At 37.8% G+C, this 17,625-nt stretch overlaps 1 protein-coding gene across 3 annotated transcripts in view; it reads right to left on the reverse strand.

Moving 5' to 3' along the window:
- LOC129765381 (uncharacterized) overlaps positions 1-17,625 on the reverse strand; it is a 287,550-nt gene that overhangs the window by 168,054 nt on the left and 101,871 nt on the right. For all 3 annotated transcript variants that reach the window (XM_055765641.1, XM_055765643.1, XM_055765642.1), the window contains exon 2: positions 423-1,054. In XM_055765641.1, coding sequence (XP_055621616.1) covers positions 423-497 — 75 coding nt within the window. In that variant the 5' untranslated portion in view covers positions 498-1,054. The remainder of the gene's footprint in view (positions 1-422; positions 1,055-17,625) is intronic.

Here is a 17,625-nt window from a genome sequence, read left to right on the forward strand (position 1 = left end):
TGTATATTCATTTTCTTAACACATTTTTAAAGTTTATTCACAATTATTGAACACCCTGTAATACACATATCATATTCCAGTAGAAAATGAAAAGGTGAATTACCCACGCCACGCATGAATGCAATCTTGTTCATGCTATGCGTGTAGAAGTTATGTTATGAAACTAAATGTAAACAAAGATTTGGAGTAAAAAAGTAATGCTTGGTGATATGGCAGATAGAAAAATGGAACTCAATTTCACGATCTGTCTGGTTCTTATCCATCATGTTCGACGATAGTTCGGAAAGCAATCTATTTCGGAATATTCCGCTTTTGTGACTGATATTCACAACATATAAGTCAGAGAATTGTTCCTGCAACTATCCACCTACGCGCCAGAACCGACTCATACAGAAGATACCATGATAAATAGGAGTACTTACGAGGGTGTAGATAACGCTCGCGTAGCTTCCTTTGCGGACCGTTCGCCATAAGCAGCACGAATGAAGAATGGCCATTCTGTAGGGTGCCTCGAGAGATTCCGCTTGTTTCGAATCCGAAAAATTAACAGCTTTGCAGTACAAGGGTACGATTTTTCTCCACCGAAAACGGTTAGTGCTATCTAATCAACTAACGACACTTTCACCTTTTCTTGTTCCAGAATACCAATGCACACCGAATTTCACATCCACATAGGCCATTCGCCGCGTTTTCGATTTCGGGCTTAACCGTTCACCGTTCGCACTTCGAGGAAATTACGTGACCGGAAAAGTCCGCACGTCGTGGGATCTTTTTTCTCGTTACCCCAAATCCGCTGTTATGCTCCAGAGCCGAACGAGCGCACTTGCAGCCGAGAATTGAAAACTTTATTCCGCAGAGAATAATAGAACCAGCAACATGTTATGCGGTCGAAGACTCACGAAACCGTGGAACACTCATAGCTATTTCACTACTACTTTTTCTTTTTTTGGTTGTGGCATCTGTTAGTCACGATTAAAACCTCATAAAGACACCGACTCGGAGTTATGGCGTTTTGCTAGCAGGAGTTTTCGATGTTCTCTGTTGGTTGCAGAATCTGAAAAAAAAATGAAATATGACCGGTTTCATTTTCGTTTCATCTCGCGATTCTTAAATTAAATACAAGTGTATCAGAGGGAAATGAATTTAATATACGTTTGGATTGGAGCGACTCTGTTGTGTCGTTCGCAGGGTGTCTGTTGCAAACGCTACATTATAATATACTCTACAATCGTCGCAAATTGTTAATATCTTGTAAATTCTACGCTATCCGCTTTGCTGCAAATTCAACGTATCTAATTGACGTTGCACTAATTAGAGATGAATCCAATAACATAATATATTATAGCACGGAAATAAAACATAACGGAAAGTTATTCATTCCCAGTTCCGCTGCGGCAGTCTTTATTTTAATAACACAATACATTCACTATGCGTTGACAGAGTCATTTGTCGAGATAATATTATTTGACAAACAACGATATTGATAAAAACTTTAATCAATAAACTACAATCACATGGTGATAGTACAGGGTTTTCCAACTTTAAATTCCGAAAGTAAATTGAAATAAAACTCACTTAGAATTCGAATTTCGATGAAACTTTTATTTCAAATTAAAGTTTGGTTTATGCCATTATGTGTGAAATACAACATCATTCAAATGTCCACCTAGGGCTTCCTCGCACACCTTGATCCGGAACAGGTAATTTTCGATTACTTTTCGGCACATATGGGGGTACCTCCCCCATAACTTCATAACTTCACGAATGTTGTCTTTCAAATGTTCAAGAGTTTGCGGAGAGTTGGCATAGACACGGTCTTTCGCATAACCCCACAAAAAAGTCTAGCGGGTTCAAATCGCATGATCTGGACGGCCAATTGGCATCACCAAAACGCGAAATTATACATCACTCAAATTTCGTTCGCAATATGGCCATGTTCGGTCGTGTTGTGTGGCACGTGGCGCCGTCCTGCTGAAACCACATGTCATCCGTATCCATATCTTCAATTTGTGGCAAAAAAAATCGGTTAACATGCGGTCATAGCGCTCACCATTCACAGTTACCGTCTCGCCGTCCTCATTTTCAAAGAAATACGGCCCGATGACTCCACCAGACCATAATGCGCACCAAACAGTGACTTTTGGCTTGACATCGCTGAAGAAAATTTTATACGAAAATTCAGCATTTTGCTGCTGTTGTTCGTTCACCCAATCGACGTATGCCCGACGCATTCCATGGTCACCACTCTCTAATTTTTGTACCAGTTGGACTTTATATGGATGTAGGTGCAAGTCCAAATGCAAAATTCGCCACAATGATGTGTCTGACAAGCCCTATTGCTGAGCACGCCGTGGAATCGAAACATTCGGGTCATTCTCCACACTGGCAGCAACAGCAGCAATATTTTCGGCCGAACGCACATTACGCTGATGCACAGGTCTCACAATATCCGCTACGGATCCAGTTTGTTCGAATTTAGGCACTACATTAGCGATTGTGTGCTCTGTAGGCCGTCCATGACGACCAAAATCCGTCCGTAATACTCGAAAAACATTTCCCAGTTTTTCATCATTTTTATAGTATAATTTAACAAAATTATTACGTGTTAATGCTAAAACGATCCATATTGTAAAATGACGGACATTCAACTAACGATATGACGCTTTGGTTGACAGCTATGTCAAACGGTTGTCAGCGCAGGGCTGTATACTTTCGGAAGCCCGAAATGGAAAACCCTGTATAATGTAAAGTTGAATTCAATTGATAACAATATATTCGAAGTCAATGTGAATTATAATTTCTATAATTCCATTCGAGAAGATACGATCAGCAAATATGTGAAGTGTGTTCGCAATGCTCGATTTTGTCAATTCGTGTTATATGTGGTCGTTTAGTTTAGTTAGACATTTTCTAACCAGAAAAATGTCTGAAACCTTGTATTGCAAAATTAATATCGACTGAATAGGCAATAGTTGCTGAAATAAGAGAACGTTCATGGGTCGAATCGTAGAACTCTCCGTTGATTGATCTTCGAATTGACCTTTTACAATTTACTTCTGCTATAAATTTCCCAGTACAGAGCGGACTCAATTATATACAGTTTCAGATTTATTTTCACTGTATATAATCGAGTCAAAAAAAAGTCGTTTTTCATGCATATATTTTTTGTTTGTCGAATGTATAAACGAAATTTTTGATTCATCCCCTTAAAGTCATGTAATACCTTTCTCATATAAAAAATCCGATTTCATTCAGGAGGAGATGTTTGAATAAAAAAATCCTTCTACGCATATGTTCGAATTTCAATAATGACAGAGTTATGGAACTTTTTGTCGGACTCTGTTGCCTCAAAGTGGCTGTACATTAAAAAGTACGCCACAGAAGCCAATTCTGTTGACTTCATTTGAAAGATGAGAAAATTTGATACAGGATATCGTAAAGGAATAACTAAATTAGTGGATTCAAATAACATTTTAAAAGTGAAAAACTTCAAAGTTAGTAATTTTTAATGTGTTATTATTAATTTTATCCTAAAAATTCATATTTTTTCCCCAAAATATATATTTTATTAATGCATATGTGGCGCTAGCCTGACGGAGCCGGGAGTCCAATACTTTGACAATTTTTTTCTTACAACTACATACATATGTTACATATGTAACCGATTACTCGCGGTTGGTTCGAGGTTAGTAAACAAAAAAAAATGAACATGATTGTTTGTATTAATTAAATTAAAGCTTTCTAATCGCTCTACATTTTGTTCTTTGACACACAATTTATATCTATCTTAATTTCACTGCAATATCGATATAAACAATTACTGGTGAAAATTGAAGCAAAATCTTCAAAAATCACTATTTTTACCCCATTGTACATATTAAAGCCACCTAAATTTCACCTTAACGTTGACAGGTAGTATTTTCTCGTAAAATAAGTCATATTTGAAATATTAAAAAAAAAATCCAAACTGTATATAATCGAGTCCAAAATTGTATATAATCGAATCCGACCTGCCATTCTACCAAAACTAGTCATGTGTATTTTTACTGCCCAGACAGCATGCATTAAAAAACAAACACACCTCAATTCTAGCACAAATAATTTTAATTAAAAAAAAATGGGTGGGTTATATCTATGATATAACCGCAAGGTTGACGGGGGATTACCTTGACAACATGATACGTGATGATTACAAGAAAAAAAATATTCGCTTGATTAATCGAATATTGAAAGACAATTATTCGAATGAATCGAATATTGAAAAATACCCCAACGATTAATCGATAATCGAATAAATGAAAAGTTTACACATCACTATCTGCAATACCAATTTCCCCACGCGCCATGGATTTGAAGTATGTGTTAGGGAAACACATTTCAGTCAGAACAAAAATACCCCCCACTTTCATGTATTTGCAAAGCGAATTCCCCCAGGCACATTGATTTTGAAGTACGTGTTAGGGAAACACAGCTTGGTTGGAACAAAAATACCCCTACTTGCATGTATATTTGCTAAGCGTATTCCCACAGGTACATTGATTTAGAAGTCTGTGTTCGGGAAACCGTAAATCGGGCCAATCAATACTAGGCACTAAGGGCGTTTAGATAACGTTTGATATTTCACAGTTATTCAAGTGTTTATCTAATGAAAAATAACATTTTATTAATAGTGATAGAAGCGTAGAAATATTCCGTATCAATTGATGCAAACATCATTCCGATCTAGTAAGAAATGTTCGAGTTATAAGCATTTGGAATCTTTCATTTTTTCCTGCATGTTCTGTGTTTAGGTTTTCATTTTACCCCCCATATACTCCGGTTAGACGTAGTCCCACGTCAAAATATTACTGTTCATAAGAATAAGCGAACACTTTCTTTGAGCGATTGCTAAAGCTAAAATATTTATTTAGTTAGTTTATATATTAGGCTGTCAAAAAAGTCCTGCGGTATTTTTTTTGAATTTTCATTTGTTCATAAAATTAGTTACAATCATCTGTTTTAAGTCAAATATGCGCCGTTTTGTTCGATGACTTGTTCCCAACGAGATGCCAACTTCATAATACCCCTGTTATAGAAGCTCGCTTCCTTATTGGCAAAAAACTCGGATAGCCAATTTTCACAGGCCTCTTTTGTGGCTAACTTCTGACTACCTAGCTCGTTCGCCATGGACAAAAACAGGTGGTAGTCACTTGGTGCAAGGTCCGGACTATACGGCGGATGCAAAAGAACCTCCCATCCGAGCTCCCGGAGCTTCTGGCGCGTCACCAAAGAAGTGTGTGGCCTGGCGTTGTCCTGATGGAAGACAATGCGGTCTCTGTTTATTAAAGATGGCCTCTTCTTCATGAGAGCTACCTTCAAGCGGTCCAGTTGTTGGCAGTACAGATCCGAATTGAGCGTTTGGCCATAGGGAACAGCTCATAATAGATTATTCCTTGACAATCCCACCAAACACACAGCAGAACCTTCCTGGCCATTAATGAGGGCTTGGCCACCGTCTGAGCCGCTTCAGCGAGCTTCGACCACGACCGTTTGCGCTTCACGTTGTCGTAAGTGACCCACTTTTCATCGCCAGTCACCATCCGCTTCAGAAACGGGTCGATTTTGTTGCGATTCAGCAGCGATTCACATGCGTCGATACGGTCAAAGATGTTTTTTTGCGTCAACGTGTGTGGCACCCATACATCGAGCTTCTTTGTGAATCCAAGCTTCTTCAAATGGTTAATAACGATTTGATGACTTATCTCCAGCTCTTGGCCGATGCTACGGCTGCTACTATGCCGGTCTTTCTCGGCTAATTCAGCGATTTTGTCGCAATTTTCGACGACAGGCCTTCCGGAGCGTGACGCATCTTCGACGACCTCTACACCAGAACGAAAACGTTGAAACTATCGTTGTGCAGCGGAAACGGAAACTGTATCGGATCCTTAAACTGCACAAATTTTATTGGCAGCTTGAGATGCATTTTTGCCTTTGTCATAGTAGTACTGTAAAATATTTATGTCGGATTTTCTCTTTATTTTGCTCCATATTTGCGACACTATAACTCACGAACGACTTAACCAAACAAAACACTGTCAAGGACTATATTATAGCGGACTATAAAATACCTTTCCAACAAGCTATAGTATGACTCGATACAATGAATGCAACTAGAACTACGCGCTTACAACGACACCTCGCGGAAATACCGCAGGACTTTTTTGACAGCCTAATATAACATGTGAAACTTTACCATCTTACAATTCAGTGTAGGCTTTCGTGCAACCACTGTTTTCACGGTATCGAATTATTTTTTTTTATCTGCGAATAAGTGCTTTTGATTTGAATTTTGGATATTCCTGTAATTGTGCGCGATAAGATTGTACGTTTCCAATATGAATTTAGTTTTATAATTATTCTACACTTTTCAATGTAATTTAAATTATACTTCCTAGCTTCGGCTATAGATAATTTTAATTTTTCAAAGCTCACAATCAGAGTTGCCAACCATAATTTTCAAAAAACAGGAAAAATGATAATAAAAATCAGGAGAAATCAGGCTAGCTCATATTGGGTTGTCCGGAAAGTTCGTGCCGATTTTTTGGAAAACAGAAGCATCTTTTTCTATGCAGGCTTACAGAAAACTTTATTATACATTCTTTTAAATTTGTTCTACAATCTTTCGCCATCTTTCACGCAGTTCAAAAACTGTATCCTCACAAAACATGTTGGTTTTCTTATATTTTTTATGAAATTTATCAAAATTCAATGCTTCCGGCATCTTTGAAAAAATAGGATTGAATAGGGAAAGACGGACACATGTCTAAAATAGCTGGACTGACAAATTCGGATTACGTGTTAGAAACCGCTCTGCTGATACGTCCATGATATGATATCTGGTTGCACTTGTAAACGTAGCTAGTGGGCATCTGCTGAAAAAAGTTTTCAAAACAAAATTCCTTTCCCTTCGGTGGAGTGTCCGTCTTACCCGAATTGACTAGTATTTTTTTAAATCAATGTTTCTGGAGTAACAATGAGAAAACTTCACCGCTGATTCCGTACCTTATTTTCTGCAGACAGAAATTTACATCAGGCTGCTCTTTGTAGATTACTTTTTTTCGTTTTTATTTACAATTTTCATAAAAGGCCAGCTAGGTGTACACAGTAAATGGCAAAGGTTTACAGGTGCAAGTTCGTACGTCATTAAAATTTAAAATGAACATTTAATTTATCAATCATACATAAGTGTCGTCTTTCCTACCCTGTCAGTCTTTCCCGATTTTCCCCAAAAACCATCACTACAGTGAATGGCAGAGAAATAAATACTCACAATGTCTTTGAATGCATCGTCCATACTTTGGAATGAATCCTTATTCATCAAATGAGGAAGCATATCAGCAGCGAATGAACTTTGATGTTATTTAATCCGATTAGAGTTGTATTTACTACTACAACCATTATAGCCGATTCTACTTTGAATGTGACGAGCAAATATTATAGAACATGTTTTTATACAGCCATTCCATGCCAAACCGATATAGTGGTTCTCAGATTTTCGTGAAAAGTGGTAATTTTGTTCTTTATCGCAAACCATTTCCATTTCAGGGTAGTTATTTCCGCTTTTTCCCAAAAATGTTTTTTCAAAAAATCATAACTTTTGAAGCACTAAACCGTTCTAGATCATCGACATATAAAATGGAAGCCAATGAGCTAGCCTTTGGTTAAAAAATATCAAACCAACAAAAATTGATTTTGTTTTCGTAATTATTGATTGTAGTCTTTTTTTTTTTCATGGCTTTGGACTAGAAGGCGCTATATTTTTTTTCTTGAAATCTGAAGATTTTTTACAGAACATATTTCGATATTAGAGATGCTATTTTTTTTCGTTTTGAAGATGTGATTTTCCAAAGTTAACCGATGGTTCGAAGAAAATATTTTTTCACCTTTTTTCCATTACAAAAAATTCATAACTTCTGAACTACTGGACCGATTCAGATGATCGACATATCAAACTGAAGCTTATGAGTTCGTTTTCTTTGAAAAAATATCACTTTTGGGAAAAACATGATTTTTGTTTTTTGTAATTATTGATTGAGTCAGTTTTTCATAATTTTCTCGGTTAAAGATAGAGGGCGCTATATATATTTTATATTTTTTCTGTAAAGCTGATTTTTTTTACATAACATATTTCGATATCAGAGATGCATTTTTTTTTCGTTTTTGAGATATGATTTTTCAATTTTAACATGTTTTAAGTTTTCGTTCAATATTCCTATGTGGCTAGAATCCAGTCTTCCCACACATGTGATGTTTTTTCAAAAGGTTAGCTGATTGACTTCAATTTGACATATTGAGATCATCTAAATCGATTCAGTGATTCAAATGTTATGAATTTTTGAAAAAAAAGTCATTTTTGGGAAAAAGTTGAATAAAATGATTTTTTGGACCACCCTAAAATAGAAATGGTCATCCTAGTGAAAAAATAAAAAATACGGGTCTAATATGTTGCAATAAAGAACAAAACTACCACTTTTCATGGAAATCTGAGAACCACTATATCGGTTGGCATGGCTGTATGTTGACTTTGAATTCAAAGTTTTTCTTTAATAATATTAAACTCTGAAACGTATTCCTTCATCAATAACTTTGCGGCTACTCGCACATACACATCACACAAAGTAATATTGTTCCTCAAACCTAATCTCGTTATTATTTCTTAAAATCGACAAATATTCTGGGCTCGTGAATTATGTAGTAGGGGAAATGGGGTGAATTTAGACCCCCTAAGCAGATCGCCTAATATTTCCTAACCAATACGGTCTAAATAAAAAATGTCACATTGTTTACTGAGCTGTACTTGTTTTCTCTCAAGCAATAATGTTTAATCATTATATCATGCTTCAAATTACCAAATATATCATAAAATAAAAGTGTATTGCAGCACTGTATAGATGTAAATAGCATTGTTTTGTATGTTCAAACAGAAAGATAAAAGGCGAAAGACAACAAACTAACTATTTCGGTGATACATGCGACAGATATCACGCGAAAAAGAATTATAGCAAATATTGTTTTATTCATAAACATAAAAAAATTGTTTAGTAAATACTTATCAGAAGTTTACAAAAATAAAGGAATGTTGTTCATTTTACAAAGTTATACATCAATACTACTTCAAGTGAAAATAATTGCAACCAATACGACATACATGTCGAAATTTAGAACCACCGCAAAGAGTTAAATTTATAAGATCATTTATCTGACCCGGCTAACTTTGTCCTGCCCAAAATTGATTTTTTGATATGAATACTACTGAACATTCACGTTCTTTCAGAAAGCGAACGCTCGTGGCTTGAATTTAAAAAAAAAAGATCAATCTTTTGGCATTTGGAATTTGTCACTGCTAAACACGAAAATAAATAGATACATAGAAATTAAATATCAATCTCAAATTTGCAATGAACTCTATTAGATTATCAGGCTCGAGAGCAGTTTCAAATTGCTCAGTTTTTTCCGATTTTCGCATTTACTGTGCTTTAGTAGGAAAAAGATAAACAGTGATATTTATTTAATGTAAAGCTAGTTGATGACGCAGCCTTTGGCATCTTTTCGCCTTTGATTGAACATCAGAAAGCAGTATTACACGCTACACATGAATGACAAAATGACCCTCATTCAGACTGATTCGAATGTTGTATGAAAAAAATTGATGAGTTGGGAAACAATATTATTGTGATCAAGCCATAACTAATATTGGATCGTTGTTTTGAAAAATCTGTAAATCTGTATGGAAACCTAAAAAATCTGTAATCTGTATCCACATCCTGGTATTCTGGTTTCAAAAAGACTGAAAAATCTGTATAAATACAGATTATTCTGTAGATATGGTAACCCTGGCCACAATATGAGTGTCGCTAGCAACTCGGCCATGGAGGGCACTGTTCTAGCCAAATGCAATAAATGTTTATATAGATGGTAAACAGCCTCAAATGAAGGTTAAAAAATATTGAAAAAGGGAAAAAAACAACCCATTACATTCTGATTTTCGCCTTGCTGATGAGTGATGTCTTTCTGTGTGGGCACTGCCAAATAATTTTTTGATTGTGAATTCAAATTTCCACGGATTCTTTTCTCATAACGAAGAAGCGTGTGGTGGAGTGACACCATTTTTCGGCAGTACTCTAATTTTTTCAAACTTTGTTTAAACTCAAAGTAAACGAGACGAGAGACGGAAAAAGATGCAATTCTCCATTCCCATGCTGTTTCATTCTTAAATTAATATTTGTTTGTTTGCTAAAATCAAAGGCCGAACATACTGTATGCAATATAACTGGTATGCTCTCAGAGTTATCACTCAAATACGAACAATTCATTCCCATGATGATGGCATTCAGTTTCCAATATAGTCAGAGAACCAGAATCATTTAGTGTTTGTCTTGCTTGACAAAATTGCGTTGTTTAATATAAGGTTTCATTATCCGGATGACTACACCCAAAACCGACCTCGCAGGAAAGGTTCGACCATAAAATCAAACCCAAGCCCCAGTGTTTGCCGAACATCGAAAATCATGCCACATCATTCCGCATTAGCTGGAACTGAAGGCAGATAATTTGGAGGAGGATTCCCGTTGACTGATGATGCTTTGAGCTGAGAAATGATTTGTTGCGCAATCACGCTTTCCATCTTTCCCATCAATAGATTCGTTTGCATGTTTTCTTGTTTTCTTCGCCTCCCTTTTTTCGAAAACTACCCATTCTTCTGCCTGCATGCCCAATTTTCCAAATCATCTCTGGAAAGTGTTTCAATCCATAAAGCGGAAAGAAAATTCCTCGTTTGTTTTATCACAACTAAACGCCCGACAGCACTCAAAAGCTGTTTGCATTTCCGGGAAAAGCGATGAAGCGTTTTCACTCGTTTTTTTTCTGTCTGTTCACAAGTGATTAATCAGCATTACGAGTACCATCGAAGCACAAACATCGGAGCGAAATTGGGTTGTGTGAAACCCTCGCGCGATATTTTACCAGTTGCGGCTGTGCGTGAAGAACTTCCACTCGGCTTCGGAGAAAATTATTTAGGATCGATGGTCTGTTTCAGGGGGGGTGGAGCGAAAAAAGCGGAGCCTGTTTCGCTAGAAAAAAATAGTAATCGACAAGCCCAACCGGTTGGTTCATCGAGGCCATCGGCCTTCTCGAGGAACTGAAATCGCGCCGAAGAAGCTCGACTTTAAAATTATGTTGTTCAGTTCTTGAAAAACCACTGTGATTTCAACCCGCAACGCCAAGTTGTGGCACACATTATACTATCTTACCAAGTTATTAAATGGTAAGCGAGACATGATGAAGTCAATTCGAGTGCCACAATGTCGTCCATGAGGTGCAAACAATAAAAATTCGTTTTAATATGCTGAAGTTCACCACAGCAAAGTGTCTGAAGATCTCCAGAGCGTAACATAAATTTTCAGGACACTCAAATTACGGTCCGATTGTGTGGTGCTGAGCAACACCTTCTCGGAAAACTTTACACTTCATTTCCGTTGTGCTTGTGTTTGTACTTGGTTGTGTGCGCTTCAGACGTAGATACATATCTCTAACCTTCTTCAGGGAATGCCACCCATTGCTGTTGTGCCGAGAGACTATAACGAACCAGGTGATAATGTCTGAGAGCGGGGATTGGGTTTAATCTGCAATTTTCGGTCTTGAGGCTGTTGGATGATTACGATCTGAGTGTGTTGATAATTTTTTTCTCAAAACCGAGGGAAATCGATTCAATGTTGGTAAGTTTAGGCATTGTCATTGTACTAGAACAATGTTAAAAAAATACGAACGTTAAATACACTTGAAAAACTTTTTTGTCGGTGTAATTAGTTCCAACCGAAACAATTTCTTATTTTAAAATACGTTCTGCTTGTAATTGTTCTACTCATTCATCAATGATATAAAAATGCAAGAAATAAATATACGAGGTTTGTGCAAAATCGGAACAATTGTTTGCCGGAAGATCGGTTTTTTTTCCATGGAATTGCTATATATTGATTAACTAGCTGATCCGGCAAACTTCGTCCCGCCCAAAATTAGTTTTTTGTCATCAATACCTTCAAATAATGTCGATGAAGATACCAATAAAAAGATACCAATAACTTCTAATTACAACTGACATTTTTTGTAGCCGATGGAATGACAGTTTTATCATTTGAATTAGAAGCACACCATCCTACGAGAATATTCAGAGATGGTGGAGTCATGGAATTGACCCATCTGGTCATGGGAACCATTTGAAATTTCAAGAAATTTACGAAAATGGACAAATCCTAAGACTAATATTTTTTGGAGCCGATAGAATGACAAATTTTTTTCATTTGAATTAGCCACGAAATATTCTCGTAAGATGGCGAGCTTCTAATTCAAATGAAAAAATTGCCGTTCCATCGCCTCCAAAAAATATTAGTCTTAGGATTTGTCCATTTTCGTAAATTTCTTAAAATTTCAAATGGTTCCCATGACCAGATGTGTCAATTCCAAGACTCCACCACCTCAAAATATTCTCGTAAGATGGTAAGCTTCTAATTCAAACGAAAAAATTGCCATTCCATCGCCTCCAAAAAATATTAGCCTTAGGACTTGTCCATTTTCGTAAAATTTCTTGTAATTTCAAATGATTCTCATGGCCAGATGGGTCAATTCCAAGACTCTACCACCTCAGAATATTCTCGTAGGATGGTGTGCTTCTAATTCAAATGATAAAACTGTCATTCCATCGGCTACAAAAAATGTCAGTTGTAATTAGAAGTTATTGGTATCTTTTTATTGGTATCTTCACCGACATCTTCAAATATTCACGTTTTCTTACTAAGCGCAGCGCAAGTTCATGAGACAATCGCAGAACTGTTCATTGATCGATCTTCTAATCGACCCCGTTGAATTTACCTTTCACTAAAAAAAGACGGGTGGGTAATGTCGGGGACATAACCGGAGTGACGTAGGACTATACAAAGGGGACAGCTTTTGCTAAATATATATTTTAAATATATTGTTTTATTTTCTTCTCCTACGTGATCTACCTGAAAAATGGATTAGTTTACTGTTTACTCTTTATGAACATGTTGGGGGTTCAGAAAAGAACCTTTGGTGTTGTGTTTTTGCGTTTTTTTTACAAACTTCTTTTGGCGTATGCACATATCGTACAATCAAAATGATGGTTGTGATAGGGAATGCATAGGTGGTCGTCAGCTCATTCACTATCATATATTTCACTATTGAGCACATTACCGTACCTTAAACTGTGGTTTCGGAGACGAATGAATTGTAAGATTTGTAGTCTCCGCAAACAAAGTAAATAAAAATGAAAAAGAACTGAGGTTTTGGAGACAAACTCTACGATCTGTCGAGAAATAAACGAGCTATAAGCGTTCTGAAAAACCAACAGTAAATACAGGGACGAATGGCCTTCGGATTGAAGTCCTTCAAAATAAGAGAGCAGCAGGAAATACATAGCTCATCATGTTGCTCCTTAGTTATTTTTCTATACAATGCAGATGTAACGTCAGTCAATTTTCAACATCAGTTATCAACCAAAGAAAGCAGTTCATGCTACCGAGAAAATTCGTTAATGCCATCCTGCATACAATGTGTTGTAATTTGAAGCCGCTTTTAATTCGGAAACCATGTATGGGTTTGTGAAAAATGAATGATCATGACCACCAATAAGCTCAAGAACAAGCATAAACAAAATAAATCGGTTTATATTATATGTCATATTATGTCACTTTAGAATGCATTGTGAAATGTATTGTGAAAAACTTTTAATAACTCTTCTTTGATAGGTTTAATGGCCCTGAAAAGCGCCGTGTTTTACGGTGGCTGGTTTTGCCACCAAAGCAGTCTGTATAAACAAACTTTTTCCTTCTTCTACCTGCTGCCGTTTTGCGATTGCGTTTGCCACTCGCTGAAACTAAAGGGTGTGTCACATCAAATTGCATCACGGAAAAAACGCTGTAGAAATTTAATTTTTAGGAATTATATCTTCAGCTTTCGCTTATAATCAGATAAGAGTGTATAGATCACGTTGGCCATGCTTCACTGTCAATTTTTCGTAAATTTGGAAAAATGTCGTCGAACGAAAAAGAGCGTCGTGAATTATTCCTGTGCACTCATTTCGAGAATCCGGAGTTGTCACATCGGGACATCGGTAAGATGCTGGGAATCGTCCAATCCACGGTCAGCAGAGTACTAAAACGATACTTCGAGAACCTAACCATCGACCGGAAGGTGAAGAACGGCAAAAATGGATGCTCCGTCAGTGAAAAAGATCACAAGCGCGTAGTTAAGCAGTTTAGACGTGATCCGAGAAGTTCGGTCCGGGATGTCGCCAATAAGCTGAATTTGTCAAGTTCATTCGTCCAGCAGACCAAGCAGCGGGAGGGCCTGCGTACATACAAGGTTCAGAAGGCTCCTAACCGCGCCGGAAGGCAAAACATGGTGGGGAAGACGCGAGCCCGGAAGCTGTACACCGAAATGCTGACGAAGCCGCATTGCCTGGTAATGGACGACGAAACCTACGTCAAAGCGGACTTTCGTCAGCTGCCGGGCCTGTTGTTCTTCTCCGCAGAGGACAAATTCAGCGTTCCGGAGGAGATTCGCAAGCAGAAACTATCCAAGTTTGCCAAAAAGTACATGGTGTGGCAAGCGATCTGCTCTTGCGGAAAGCGGAGCGCCCCCTTCGTGATGACCGGCACGGTAAACGGGCAGGTTTACCTTAAGGAGTGCCTACAGAAGCGCTTACTACCACTAGTGAACCAGCACGAGGGCCCGACCATCTTCTGGCCGGATCTCGCTTCGTGCCATTATTCAAAGGACGTGTTGGAGTGGTACGAAGCCAACGGGGTCACCTTCGTGCCAAAGGAAATGAACCCGCCCAACGCGCCGGAGCTTCGCCCAATAGAGAAATATTGGGCGATTATGAAGCAGGCCCTCCGGAAGAACCCAAAATTTATCAAATCGGAGGCGGACTTCAAGAGAAAATGGATTTCTGTTCAAAAAAAACTACAACCTGACGTTGTACAGAACCTTATGGACGGGGTAAAGAGGAAGGTGCGAGCATACGGGCTTGGGCTCGAAGTATGAATAAAAAGAAAATGCCAAAAGTTGTTTAATAGTTTTTATTTTACTGTCTAAAATTTTCAAAATGATCGGTCTACTGGGCGAATTTCTACAGCGTTTTTTCCGTGATGCAATTTGATGTGACACACCCTTTAGTTGTTGCCACCGAACCGAATGTGCTCAACTCGAGCACTCTGGCGGCCGAAATTCTATAACCGCTATTAGGTATACTGGTGCTCCGGCACCAATCCGTTGATGCGGTGAGATGTGAAACGATGCCATACAACCACACTGATTTACGGTTTGAAAGAGAATGATATATTTTTCAGCGGATCCGCGCGTTTTGTACTTTAGCGGTACACGCTCACATGATAGAGACAAATCGGCAGACTCAGCCAAAGGGGCGAGTCCAACGAGACGAACGAATAAGCGTTAAAAGGCAGCGATGGCAAAAAAAATACATTCATAGAGGCGAATGAACTGAAAAGTTTAAACCCTCTTAAAGCCAAAAAGAAGAAGAAGAAGAAAATACATTCATTACGATTTATTCGCTCGTTGGATTCAGATGCAGGCTAAAAAAGGTCCTTTCCAGGATCACAAAATTATCTTTAATCTAAAGAGTTTATTGTTTTGTTATCACTCGATATCCCCATCTTGTTCGGCTAAACCTTCCTGTTTAGCGATTGCGTTTGCCACTCGCCACAGCTTTCACAGATGGAAAATTTCTTCCCATCCAGCTTGTGACTGTGACTGTGAGTTACTGTGCAACATAAATTATATTTAATGCGACGTGCCGAAACACCACTCAGTGTCGCATTGGAGGCGATTTTAACCTGTAATTGAACATTTGCGATGACAGTGGTACAGTGTCCACTTTTAATGTGGGGTCATAATTTGGACCCCGAACTCTATGTTTACAAAAATGTCCAAATAAATATGTCGCATTACAGGTCCGTCCAATTAGCTAAATGTTGAGCTAAATGTAAATTACTGTACTTTCAATCTAAAATCAATTTAAGAATTGGTGAAAATTGAATAATCGGGAAAGTCCCCAACCATCAATAAGCTCAGATCAACAGCCAAATTCTCATACTCAAACAAATTATCACCTGGCAAACAAATTATGAAAAAATAAATTTGTGTTTTATTATTATTTGGGATATTGTTTTAGAAAGCATTGAACTGTATTTCGTAAACTCTTTTTTGGAAGGTTTAATGGCCCTGAAAAGCGCCTTGTTTTATGGAATGGTGCCATTTTAGAAAACTTAGTACTCGTGGTTTTGAAAAAAACCATTTCGAACGCCCTCGATGCCGCCTTGTTCTGGATTTGCCACCAAAGCAGTTTGTATAAAGAACAAACTTTTTTCTTCTGCTACCTGCTGCCGTTTTGCGATTGCGTTTGCCACTCGCCACTCGCTGCAACTGCCTGTTGTTGTCTTGGTGTCCACGGAACCGATTGTGGTATGTTCTGAATGTGGGTTTTCTTATCGTCGCGATCCTCCTCTGCTCCTTTGCCATGTCCAGACATGGCTGCTTGTGTTGGTTTGTTGATGTGATGTGATGCGAAACGATGTGGTGTACGGTTTGGATGAGAATGAGCGTTACGGCAATTTACAATTTAAATTATAATATATTTCTTTTCATTTCGTTTGTTTACATGACATGACAGCAACGATGTTGTCCAGTCGGTGTCCACACAAAGAATGAGCGTTACGGCAGCGGAGCGGGGATTTTTAAGCTGACTGGCTGACTCAAGAATTACGCATGTGTGAGACTGCGACCAATGTTTCGTTCATTTTTTTTCTTTTTCCTTTCCAATCGTGCTTCATTGTATTTTGCTGCTGCTCTGGTTGCCCGTTTTGGTCGGTACGATTTGAGGAGCACAAAATGGACCAATCAAAAATGGGCACATAGTGCATTTTGACAATGCTTGATATTTCACAATTATTTAATTATTTATCTCAAGAAAAATGAAATGTTATTCGTTATGATAGATGCGTAGATATATTTCCTATCAATTGATGCAAAAACCTTTGCGATCTATTGAGAAATGCTCGAGTTATAAACGTTCCAAATCTTGCATTTTTTCCTACTTGTTCAGTGCCTAGATTTTCATTTCACCCCCTATATCTTCCGGTTAGACGTAGTCCTACGTCAAAAAATCCTAGTACTCCTACCAAAACTCATCATTATAATATCAGATTATTTTCAGACACAATTCTAGTTCAAGATTTCTCAACCACTTGCAAATAACATGTTCCTCCGTTACATGGAATGAATGTTCGATACAAAAAATAAGATAGAATAAAGACAGACTCCTCCCCTCTTCTCCTCTCATAGAGGGGGGAGGAGTGTCTATTCATCATAGAAACGTTTCGTGTCCCCTAAAACATTCGCATGCCAAATTTGGCTCCATTTGTTTGATTAGTTTTCGAGTAATGCAGAAATTTGTTTTTCATTTGTATGACAGCCCCCCCTTAGAGAGGGGGAGGAGTGTCGAACCACCTTAGATATGTTTCTTCCCCATAAAACCTCCACATGACAAATTTA

Source organism: Toxorhynchites rutilus, chromosome 2, assembly GCF_029784135.1.
Source record: "Toxorhynchites rutilus septentrionalis strain SRP chromosome 2, ASM2978413v1, whole genome shotgun sequence".
NCBI lineage: Eukaryota > Metazoa > Arthropoda > Insecta > Diptera > Culicidae > Toxorhynchites > Toxorhynchites rutilus.